At 34.8% G+C, this 12,533-nt stretch overlaps 1 protein-coding gene across 1 annotated transcript in view; it reads right to left on the reverse strand.

Moving 5' to 3' along the window:
- Window positions 1–2,254, reverse strand: part of LOC143024558 (uncharacterized) — a 14,744-nt gene extending 12,490 nt beyond the window's left edge. The window contains exons 1-2 of the mRNA XM_076183369.1: window positions 2,203–2,254; window positions 1,918–1,942 (exon numbers count right to left, since the gene is read on the reverse strand). Coding sequence (XP_076039484.1) covers window positions 1,918–1,942; window positions 2,203–2,254 — 77 coding nt within the window. The remainder of the gene's footprint in view (window positions 1–1,917; window positions 1,943–2,202) is intronic.
- Between the last annotated feature and the right edge of the window lie 10,279 nt (window positions 2,255–12,533).

Below are 12,533 nucleotides of genomic sequence, written 5' to 3' on the forward strand. Positions count from 1 at the left end.
TTCATTCACACAACTTACCATTACCTGTAGACATTATTATCAATTTGATTAAATTTTGTGTGGTTGACTCTAAAAAAAAAATTTAATGGTGAATTTTATGTTAAAAATTTTGGTTTGGTTATGGGGAACCCCTTATCCCCAGTTTTAAGCAATTTGTATATGGAGTTCTTTGAAAGGGAATTGTTACCTTGTATTCTCCCCCGTAAAGTCATCTGGTATCGATATGTCGATGACATTTTATGTATTTAGCCCACTGATATTAATTTGGACAATTTTCTTAATATATTAAATGATATAGTGCCTTCTATTAAATTTAAAACTGAGGTAGAACAACATAACAAATTGCCCTTTTTAGATGTTTCCATTATTAGAAAAGATAGATGTTTTAGGTTTGACATTTTAGAAAACCAACCAATGTTTTGTCATCTGTCCACTTCTATTCTGCACATCAAATGAATACTAAAATTTCTGTTTTTTCATCCATGTTTTTAAGAGCTTTTAGAATTTGCAGTCCAGAATTTTTAGACCAAGAAATAAGAAAAATATATGACATTGTATCGGGCTTGAAATATCCTATATATGGTATAGATAAAGCACAATATAGGGCCAGGAAGTATTATCTTAATACATCCCAAAAAGATACTTTTTGTAAGAAAAATCTTTTAGTTCATACCTTTCAGGAAAATCTTGTAAGACTTCCTCGCATCCTTAAGGAGTTCAATATTAATGTTATTTTCAAAAAGAGTACCATCAAAGAACTCCACATTAAAAATTCCCCTTGCGATAATGTAGGATGTGTCTGTAGTATTCCCTGTAAACAGTGTAGCTCCTGTTACATTGGCCAAACTGGTAAAGAATTGAATATTAGGATGAAACAACACAGATGTAGTATAAGGACGGGCCAAATGTCTAGTGGGGTTTTTGTCCATGTAAGGGACACAAACCATAGTATTGACTGGGACAATGTTAGAAAAAATTTTGTTTGTAATTCTGTTTTAGAAAGGAACATCATTGAATCCAGTTTTATAAAGAGCAATTTTGATAATAATATCAACTTGAGTTTAGGTTTATTTAAACTAGATAATTTCATAATTAATAGGATAGTAAAGCAGTACCATGGCTCCTAATTGTACCAGATGTCCTGTGGACGTTTCGGCCACATGGTTATGCTCTTTTGTATTTGCTGTTTTATTGTTTTATTATTATTATTATTATTTCCATGTATATATGAATGTGTGTGTATGTATATTCCGAAGGTTTTATAACCTTCCCCAATTTTCTTATTTCTGTATAAATATTGTGTTCTATTTTTCTTTCTTGTACTCTGAGGATGTCGTAATAGACGAAAACGTTTAGTATTCGACTTTATTTTCCCTGTGGTTTCTGCGATATGTATATATATATATATATATATATATATATATATTTATACATATATATTTATATTTATATACATATATATATAATCTGTATATATATATATATATATATTTATATACATATATATATATGTGTGTGTGTGTGTGTGTGTGTGTGTGTGTGTGTGTGTGTGTGTGTGTGTGTGTGTGTGTGTGTGTGTGTGTGTGTGTAGTTGTGTGTGTGTGTGTGTGTGTGTGTGTGTGTGTGTGTGTGTGTGTGTGTGTGTGTGTGTGTGTGTGTGTGTGTGTGTGTGTGTGTGTAGTTGTGTGTGTGTGTGTGTGTGTGTGTGTGTGTGTGTGTGTGTGTGTGTGTGTGTGTGTGTGTGTGTGTGTGTGTGTGTGTGTGTGTGTGTGTGTGTGTGTGTGTGTGTGTGTGTGTGTGTGTGTGTGTGTGTGTGTGTGTGTGTGTGTGTGTGTGTGTGCAAAAAGATCACAAAACCACGTGATCCAATAAATTGCTGATAACCACAAAGGAAACCTGAATAGAAACTAAAATTACCAAGCGCTTTCGTGATATTTCACACCTTCAGGGGAATGCAAAAGAAAAAAGTTACACAAAGGTATATAAGAGGTACGAGAATAAATTGGGTAAGGTACAGACGTCACAATACACATTGAGAAAATGTAACAAACATTAAAATTATAAGATAATCTAATTTAGAAATGCTATTGCTATTATGTCTTGTGATTCATTTGCCATGAACGGTCCGAATCTGATACACAGAGAGACTAATTCTAAGAAATCATTTTTTTCCCACTGGTAAATCCTGGTCATCTATATTACCGATGGCTTCCTTGGCTGCTCTTAGTGCCCCCTCTGCGGCCATGGAAGCCATCGGTAATATAGATGACCAGGATTTACCAGTGGGAAAAAATGATTTCTTAGAATTAGTCTCTCTGTGTATCAGATTCGGACCGTTCATGTTCCAGGATGAGGAATATTTTCAGATACGTGGTCTGGCAATGGGGAGTCCACTCAGTGCAGTCCTAGCATCATTATACATGGAGGTTTTGGAGAGAGATCATTTTATGAAAAGGAAGGAACGCGGAATGATGTAAGATATATAACTGTTTGTACACTCTGAAGAAGCTCTGTTAAGAGCGAAACGTCAGTTAATAAAACTTCAACGATTCTCGGTGTTTATCTCACCACCCTGCCACTCATGTATACATATATATATATATATATATATATATATATATATATATATATATATATATATATATATATATATATATACATATATATACGTATATATATATATATATATATTTGTATATACATTTTATGTACGTATACATACATATATATTTATATATATATATATATATATATATATATATATATACATGTGACATCTTGACAGGTTGTGAGAGAGGCAAAGGGAAAACACACAAATAGAACGAGAGTTTATTCTTTAACTAGTTTCGCACTATGGTGCTTCTTCAGAAAGAATGTTACGCTACAGAAAATAATGGCAATAAATTTAAAAAAAAATGTGTGGGTAATGAAATAGGATAAGTCTGAGTTCAAGGAGGCTCTAACTCTTGCGTGTTGTTTGTACTGACAATCCGTGGAGTGCTTCTGGTGATCATCTGTCCCGTTTTCTTCCATTCTTTTGCTGCGTGCCGAGCTATTGTCTCCGATAATTTGATGTCACCTAATCTATTCTTCGTACATTTATTGGTGGCTATGTACAGAGTTTCTACAACTTTTTTTTGCCTTTTGTTGAGATTATTATGTAGAATACTCGCTTGATCCCATTTAGGTAGATGTCCTTCTTCGTCTATGTGGTTCACGAGTGCGTTGGTGTTACGGTGGTATCGGACATCGGCTTTGTGTTCTTTTAATCATGTGATTAATCCTCTTTATGTTTCTCCTGTATATCCACTGTCACACCCTGAACATGGAATTTTATAAACAAAAATTTCGGTATTGTGATTTTCTATCTTTGTTTTGATAAGGTCACTAATTTTCTTACCTGCGTCACAAGAGATGTGGATGCCCGTATGTCTCAGTTCTTTACTGAGTGTGCAGGCCAAGTCTGAGGTGGGGACTACTATATACATTGTATTGTTCTTGCTTTGGTTTTTGTCATTATTTCTCTCCCTTATGGCTCTGGCGTACTTCAAGGTTGCGGAGAGAAGACCAGCGGGAAAGCTGAGTTTTACGAAGGTTTTGGTTATATGTTGCAGTTTGTCATTGAGGAATTCAGGGCTGCATATCCTGAGTGCTTGAAGGTAAAATCCCATGACTACACCAGTCTTGGTCTTTCTGTCGTGAGCACTGAAATAATGAATGTAATCATTTTTGTGGGTGGGTTTTCTATATACCTTTTAATTTTACAGTTATTTTCTCTGATGATGACGGTATCCAGGAATCGTAGGGATCCGTTAACCTCGTGCTCTACAGTCAGGATATGCAGCCCTGAATTCCTCAATATATATATATGTATATATATATATGGTAAAGTGTCCGAATGGTTAGGCTCAATGACTAAAACACGTAGAAATGTGTTGGCTCTTTATTTGTAGCACAGAATATGATATGTGTGTCGGAGGCTGAATGGGGGAGAGAACTAATCGGCACTGTGAATATGCTATCACACTTACTCTTTGTGTCCTGAACCAGCACTTGCTTGACCACGACCGCCTGGTAGCGTAGTCAGAGATAATCTGCGTATTGTCCGGAGCGGGCTAGTCGCCCTGCTGGTTCAGCGTAGCGAGTCATCCAATCAGATGCTAGCATCTGGGAACAATGGTCGTGCTAGGTCGCGTCCCCCCGCCAGCTTAACGCGGGAACACGTGACCCAACGCGAGACGCTTACCATAGAAATAGTCATGCGTTCTACTCATGCCACATATATATATATATATATATATATATATACATATATATATGTATATATATATATATATATATATATATATATATATATATATATATATATATATATATATATATATATATATGGAAATAAACTATCCTACTGGGATTCGAACCCTCGCCAGAGCGGCTTACTTCGTAAAAGGCGAGGACCATAGTGTCACTCCACCACGACCCTTCAAAACAGAAGGGTCGTGGTGGGGTGACGGTACGGTCCTCACCTTTTACGAAGCAAGCCGCTCTGTCACAATGACATAAACACACACACACACACACACACACACACATATATGTGTGTGTGTGTGTGTGTGTGTGTGTGTGTGTGTGTGTGTGTGTGTGTGTGTGTGTGTGTGTGTGTGTGTGTGTGTGTGTGTGTGTGTGTGTGTGTTTACCTAGTTGTATTTACCTAGTTGTATTTTACGGGAAGGGGAGCTATGCTCGTGGGGTCCCGTCTTCATATCTCATTTTATCTAACCTATTTTTAAATTCATATATTGTTTTTGCACACACCACTTTCTCATCTAACTTGTTCCAACTGTTTATTACTCTGTGAGGAAAGCTGTTCTTTTTCAAGTCTCTTCTATAGCTGTCTTTTTTTTATTTTCTTTCCGTGTCCTCTTGTATTTCTGTCATCCCATTTTATCAGATTCTCTCTATCAGTAATTTCTATGCCTTTCATGATTCTGTAAATAGCTATCAAATCTCCTCTCTCTCTTCTTTGTTCTAGTGTCTGTAGTTCAAGTTTTTCTAGTCTCTCTTCATATGATAGTTTTGAGAGTGTTGGTGCCAGTTTTGTAATTGCTCTTTGTATTCTTTCAAGTTTTAATATAAAAAAAAATTGTACTTGGTGACCATATCGTTGCTGCATATTCCAATCTTGGTCTTATCAGGGTGATTAGGATTTTCTTCAGTATTTCTTCATCCAGGTATGTAAATGCAACTTTGATTGTTCTTATTAAATTATAAGTTTCTCCAAAAATCTTATTTATATGTTTCTCAGGTGACATATTATTCATAACAATGACTCCCAGGTCCTTCTCATTTTCTACTTTTTTTATTACTTCTCCCAATTTATATACTCCTGTTATTCTGTTTTTGCTTTTTCCAAATTCCATTATACTACACTTTTTTGTATTGAACTCCATCTCCCACTTCCTACTCCATTCCTGTACTATATTTAGGTCTCTCTGTAGTGATTCACAATCTTCTTCAGTTTTCACTCTTTTCAGTAGTTTTGCATCATCTGCAAAGAAGCTCATATAGCTTTCAATTCCTTCATCCATATCATTAATATATATAGCAAACATTATTGGGGCCAGAACTGTTCCCTGCGGAACACCGCTTATTACTTCATCCCATTTTGAGTGCTGGTTTCTTATCACTACTCTCATTTTTCTTTCTTGCAAAAAGTCTTCCATCCAATTTAGTAGTTTTCCCTGTAATCCTCTTTCAGTTTCTAATTTCTTAAGCAACTTCTTATGTGGTACTTTGTCAAAAGCTTTCTTTAGGTCTAGAAATGCACAGTCCGCCCATCCATCTCTTTCTTGTATTATATCTATTAGCCTTGAATAGAAACATATTAAATTGGTGACGCATGATCGTCCTTGTCTGAATCCAAATTGCCTTGGATTTAACACTTTGTTTTTTTCTAAATATTTTACCCATCTACTTTTGATAATTCTTTCACAAATTTTTGCTATTGTACTTGTTAGAGAGACTGGTCTATAGTTGGTAGGTTCTTCTTTATTTCCTCCTTTATATATAGGTACTATATTTGCTTTTTTCCAATCTTCTGGAACTTTTCCTTCTTTCAAGGAACTGTTTAGTATGCTATGTATTTTGTCTGCCAGTTCATTCCTGCATTCTTTCAGAATCCAGTTTGCTATATCATCTGGTCCATGCGATTTTCTGACATCAAGATTACTCAAGTGTGTCAATATTTCATTCTTTGTTACTTCTATTTCTTCCATAGGGGGGACTTTCTCTTTCCATTCAATCTCTTCAGGTTGTATGTTCTCCCTTGTAAACACTGATTTAAAATGTTTGTTCATAATTTCCGCCATTTCCATTTCCTCAGTGTATTCAACTCCCTCCTGTCTTAATTTCTCCAAGTCTTGTTTGTTTTTCAGTTTATTGTTTACAAATCTGTAGACTAGTTTTGGTTGATCTTTACACTTTTCTATGACATCTTTTTCATATTTTCCCTTTTCCTCTCTGCACGTTTGTACATATTCATTTCTATAACCGGTATATATTTTCCATTTTTCAGGTCTTCTGTCTTTTTTCCGTCTGGTCCAGGCTTTGTCTCTTTTGTCTTTTAACTCCATACAACTTTTGTTGTACCAGCATTTTACATATTCTTTTTCTTGTTTTTGTCTTGGGACATACTTTTCCACTCCTTTTTTTGTAAATTTTTGTCAAAATATTCCATTTCTCTTCCACTGTTGTTTCTTCTTTGTATATTTCTTCCCAGTTTTCTTGTTGAAAGAATTCTCTTATTTTATCAAAGTTTGTTTTTTCATACATCATTCTTCCTTTTCTATATTGCTCATTTCTTTTCATATATTTTTCTTCATTAAGTTCCAGTTCAATCAATATGTGGTCACTTTTACTTATTGGTGTTTTATATTCAATCTTGTCCACTATTCTAGGTTCAGATGTAATTATTAAGTCTAGTCTCGATGGTTCTTCTTCATTTCTATACCTGGTGTTCTCCTGTATCCATTGTGTCATTGTATGGTCAGTAATCATCTCAAGTAGAGCGTTTCCCCATGAGCCGTCTCCACCCTTTACTGTCATTTCTTCCCAGCAGATTTCTTTGCAATTAAAGTCGCCCATTATAACTATTCTTCCTCCATCTTCCATTATTTTATTTAATGTTATCTTTGTGTCCTCTAACATACTTTTATGTTCACTCTCCTCCCATGAGGCTGTTTTCGGAGGCACATAATTTATCACAAATTTTCTGCTCTTTTTATCTCTGTCCTCCACTTCTATCATAATCATCTCTACTGTATTCTTTCCATATATGACACCCTTCACGTTTATATCCTTCTTAGTCAGGAACATAACTCCACCCCCTTGCTTTTTCTCTCTGTTTTTAATCCAATAATTATATGCATCATGTCCTACACTGTTGGGTGGTAGTGGGCCTTTTAATTTTGTTTCTACAATTCCCATTATGTCCGGTTCTTTTTCTTTCAAATAATCATTCAGCTCATTCAATCCTGTTATTAATCCATCTATATTTGTGTAAGACACTCTTAGTTTTCTGTCACTTCCATTGTGTTCTCTGTTTCCCTTTTGTTTTTCTCTTGTATGTCGAACTGCCTTAGTTTCATATTCACTACTCTCCAATAGAATCTCTCTTTCTCTGACTCCGTTCTGCTCTCGTTTTTTTTTTTTTTCTTAGCTTCAAGTCTTTTCTGCTTTTCTTCCTCTCTTTCCTCTTTATTCATTTCCCTTTTTATCCATACCTTTTTATATTGTTCACTTGTTGCTAGTTTCCCTGTTTTGGATAAGATATTCTCTGCCGTCGTTTGTGACCTGAATTTAATCTTAATTGGTCTGGTCTTATCTGTACTATACTTTCCGAGCCTGATTTTTTCCTCAATTTCCTTCATAATTTCTGGTTCATCTTCCTGAACTAATTTTAGTAAACTGCTTACTTTTTCATTTTCCTCATTGGTTCTTGAGGTTCTATCTGGGTTATGTTTCTCTTCCATTCCTAATATAATTATACATTTCTTTTTGTCACCTAAGTCTCTTACTATATTCTCCTTCTGTCTCATCACTTTAATAACTGAGTCTTCAGTTTGTTCTCTCATTTGCTGTTTAATTATATCAGTAAATGCAACTTTACTGTTTTCTTTTATCGACTTCCATCCACCTTTACTTCTTTTAGCTGTCTTTTCAGGTTTTCTATTTCATCAGTTAATTTTTTGTTCGCCTTCTCTAGTTCTTCCAATTTTTCAACCCTTTGTAGAATATTGTTAACATGACCGAACCTACGCTCCAAGTCCTCGATCATCTTGTCGACCTTCTCTTCTAGTCTTGTGTCCCCCCACCCTCTTTAAATCCCTAGAAAATATTCTCATCACTTTCTACTGTATTGCTCTTATCTATACTTCTAATCTTTACATTTTTATTAGACATTTCATCGTCGTCGGGGGGCCGTTTGTTTACCTTTCGCCTGTCTGCCTGGGCCAAGTCTACTCCTTCCTCATTTCCTTCCATTTCCCTCAGTAATCCCTCCCCTTCTCCTCTTTCCCTACTTTCCTACTACCCCACGAGCAATTTCCCCCCACCCTGTAAATACAATAGGCACTTCTCTTTGCGTTGGGATCCACAAAACTTCAATTTTCTTCAGAACGTCTTCTAAGCCGTCCGTTCGTTAAAGTGTGTGTGTGTGTGTGTGTGTGTGTGTGTGTGTGTGTGTGTGTGTGTGTGTGTGTGTGTGTGTGTGTGTGTGTGTGTGTGTGTGTGTGTGTGTGTGTGTGCGTGTATAACTACATAAATATAGATACACACACACGCACACACACACACACACACACACACACACACACACACATATATATATATATAAGTATATATATATATATATATATATATATATATATGTATGTATGTATAAGTATTCATATAAATACATATTATATGTATATATATATATATATGCATATATATATACATATATATATATATATATATATATATATATATATATATATATATATATATATATATGCATTTATATATGTCACATTTTACTTGATTGAGGGTCGAGTAGAGTGTCCAAGGCTGAGGGCGGTAATGCACCTTCCACATACATCAATTTTATTGCAAAATAATTATAGTTTATCCTGAAGCCATCACAATTTCCCTACACAGTGTATTCTTGAACAGTATTTGATTGCCTTATGAAAATTATATATCATATAAACAAAACGATATTTTTCAGACACCACTTTGAATATCTTCATTTATTCTGCATCAGTTCCGTGTGTAATAATAACAATACAAATTATATTGGATGCTTTGTGTACCTAAATCATATATCATATATCATAGTCATTTCTAATTCTACATACAATGGATAATGTGTAAACAGAGAAGGGGAGCTAGAAGTACTGTAATGAACGAATTATGAAACGTATTTCATGGAAAATCAAACATAACACGCATTTTGAACAAAGAACTGACCATTGGCGCTCCTACAGCTTGTGTTAATTTAGGAACTGTTATCGCTCACTGCTCACTTAGTCGCGGTTCGACAGACACGTGTTTAAAGTGATGTGTGAACGTGTGAACGGGGTATTTGGTTGTCGAACACGTTGGTTAAACCCCAAATACCCCGTTCACACGTTCACACATCACTTTAAACACGTGTCTGTCGAACCGCGTTCGACGAACCGTTAGACCGTGTAAACTCCCTCTTACTGTGAGCTGTCAGATTTGGTAGAAAATGAAATGACAGAGACCGAAACTCAATAAACATAGCCAGCCTGAGTGAAAAAAAAAATTCCATCCGTCGCACGTTTTCTTAACATGAAATCATTAAGACCTTGCAAAGTTGGGTGGGAAGGCAGCCCTTTTCGTCAGTTGCTGAGTTTCTCGGTTTTATTGGTATGCTGAGTAGCCCCACGCACTTGAAATAATTGGTTAAAAACGTGAAGACAGCTGAGATAGATAGCCATCATGATCAGTATTGTCAGAAGATAGGCGCTAAGAAAAGTTAGAGAAAATTGAAACTGCTCTAGGGTTTGCAGACAATTTAGGATGGTGAGGCTCTTGCAAAAAAGAAAAGGGGCACGATGGGGGAGTTCACCATATAACTTAGCTGACAGTGATGTCAAAGCACTATACATCAACTCGAATACAAGGCCACCTACAACACATAAGGACAATTGCTATATGTAGTAGAAGAAAAACTGTTGTAGGCTAAGACACCTCTAATATATTGGTACCTAACTTAGAATTTGTATGGTCTTCGTTTTATTTCTATTTATTTATTTATTCATTTATTACTCTTCTTTTTTTTTCTCCCTTTTTTCCAGAATGGCCCTCAGTGGGTATTTTGTTATCATTTTCCTAACCTTTCTCACAGAAACAATAAAGTTAGCATTAATCAATCTAAGAGGAAAGTTTGTAATCACCAAGACATAACCAGCGGCTCCTGCGAAAAAATTAGGAAATGTATTAAATATTTTACGTGATCAGTAGACAATAACTCTATTCCAATGACTCAGCAACATTATGAATCTGGAGGTTTGGAATATGCTCCTTCATAGCAAAGTAGGCAACATGTGATGACTAGAGTACATTCTGACAAAGTTTGTTGTTTCTATTCTGCCCTGTAATAAGTGCGAAAGCATTGTCAATTCTTTAAGGATTGTATCAAATCCACACCTGAGTCTCCTGTTTTTGGAAAATTGGGTCAAATGAGATAAAAGGAGGGAAAGACAGTGATAGAGAGGAGGAGAGAGAGAGAGAGAGAGAGAGAGAGAGAGAGAGAGAGAGAGAGAGAGAGAGAGAGAGACAGACAGACAGACAGACGGACAGACAGACAGAAAACACACACACACACATACACACACACTGGCAAACAGACAGATAGACAGAGGGAGACAGACAGACAGACAGACAGACAGACAGACAGATAGACAGACAGAGGGAGGAATATAAAGAGAGGTAGAAAGAGAGAGAGAAAGAGAGGGAGAGAGAGAGAGACAGATAGAGACAAAGAGAGAGAGAGAGAAACAGAGACAGAGAGAGAGAAAGATAGAGAGGGAGAGAGAGAGTAGAATATAATGAAAAATACCTTTCGATACACATACTCCCAAACAGTAAAATTGCTTCAGCACTTGTGGTTCAAACACTATGAAATGATTTAAGGACCTCATTTGTCAAACTCTCGAATTAAAATTAAATTTGTTAGCATATTCATTAGGCATGTGATACGCAATGCAGAGTTAATGAAATATTTTAGCAGCTGAAAACATTGATGTACAACAGCAGCTTCTTCACTCTACTCTCCTTCTCTCTCTCTCTCTCTCTCTCTCTCTAAATATGTGTATATATATATATATATATATATGTATATAAATATCTTTATATATATATATGTATGTATATATATATATATATATATATATATATATATATATATATATAATATATATATATATATTGCTGATAACCACAAAAGACACCGAAAAAGAAACTAGAATTCCCAAGCGCTTTCGTGATATTTCGTTTCTTCAGGGGAATCCAAAAGAAAAGAGGTTCACGTAGGCATATAAGAGGTATGAAAATAAACTGGGAAGGTACAGACAATACACATTGAGAAAAATAACAAACATTAAAATACATAAAATCAAAATATTTTTGAAAAAATGCAATGTGATTACAAATTTTGTCAATTATAAAATGATAGAATTTGTAGTCACATTACATCTTTCCAAAAATAATTTGAACTTATGTATTTTAATGTTTGTTACATTTTTTCATTCTGTTTTGTCTGTACCTTTCCCAGTTTATTTTCATATATCTTATAAGGGGTATGAAAGTAAACTGGGAAAGGTAAAGACAATACACATTGAGAAAATATAACAAACAAACATTAAAATACATAAAATCAAATTATTTTTGAAAAGATGTAATGTGATTAAAATTTTTGACAATGATAAAATGATAAAATTTGTAATCACATTACATCATTTCAAAAATAATATATTTTATCTATTTTAATGTTTGTTTGTTACATTTTCTCAATATGTATGTCTGTACCTTTCCCAGTTTATTTTCACACCTCTTATATACCTATGTGCAACTTCTTTCTTTTTTATTCCCTTGAAGATATGAAATATCACGAAAACGCTTGGAAATCCTAGTTTCTTTTTCGGTTTCCTTTGTGGTTATCAGCAATTTCTTGCATCACGTGGTTTTGTGATCTTTTTGCATATATATATATATATATATATATATATATATATATATGTATAATATATATATACATATATATATATATATATATATATATATATATATATATATATAATACATACATATATATAGACATACATACATATACCAAGGCTTTTTCCCCCTTACAAGGGAGGTAGCATAAAATAATTCCCACCCATTCCATCCCTGAATACACTCCACACCCCTCCACCCTCCCTCTCATCTTAGCACCTCCCGGATGACGGGTAATCCCTGCACCT

Source organism: Oratosquilla oratoria, chromosome 4 (genome assembly GCF_046742065.1).
Source record: "Oratosquilla oratoria isolate Oo_2021 chromosome 4, ASM4674206v1, whole genome shotgun sequence".
NCBI classification, from domain to species: domain Eukaryota; kingdom Metazoa; phylum Arthropoda; class Malacostraca; order Stomatopoda; family Squillidae; genus Oratosquilla; species Oratosquilla oratoria.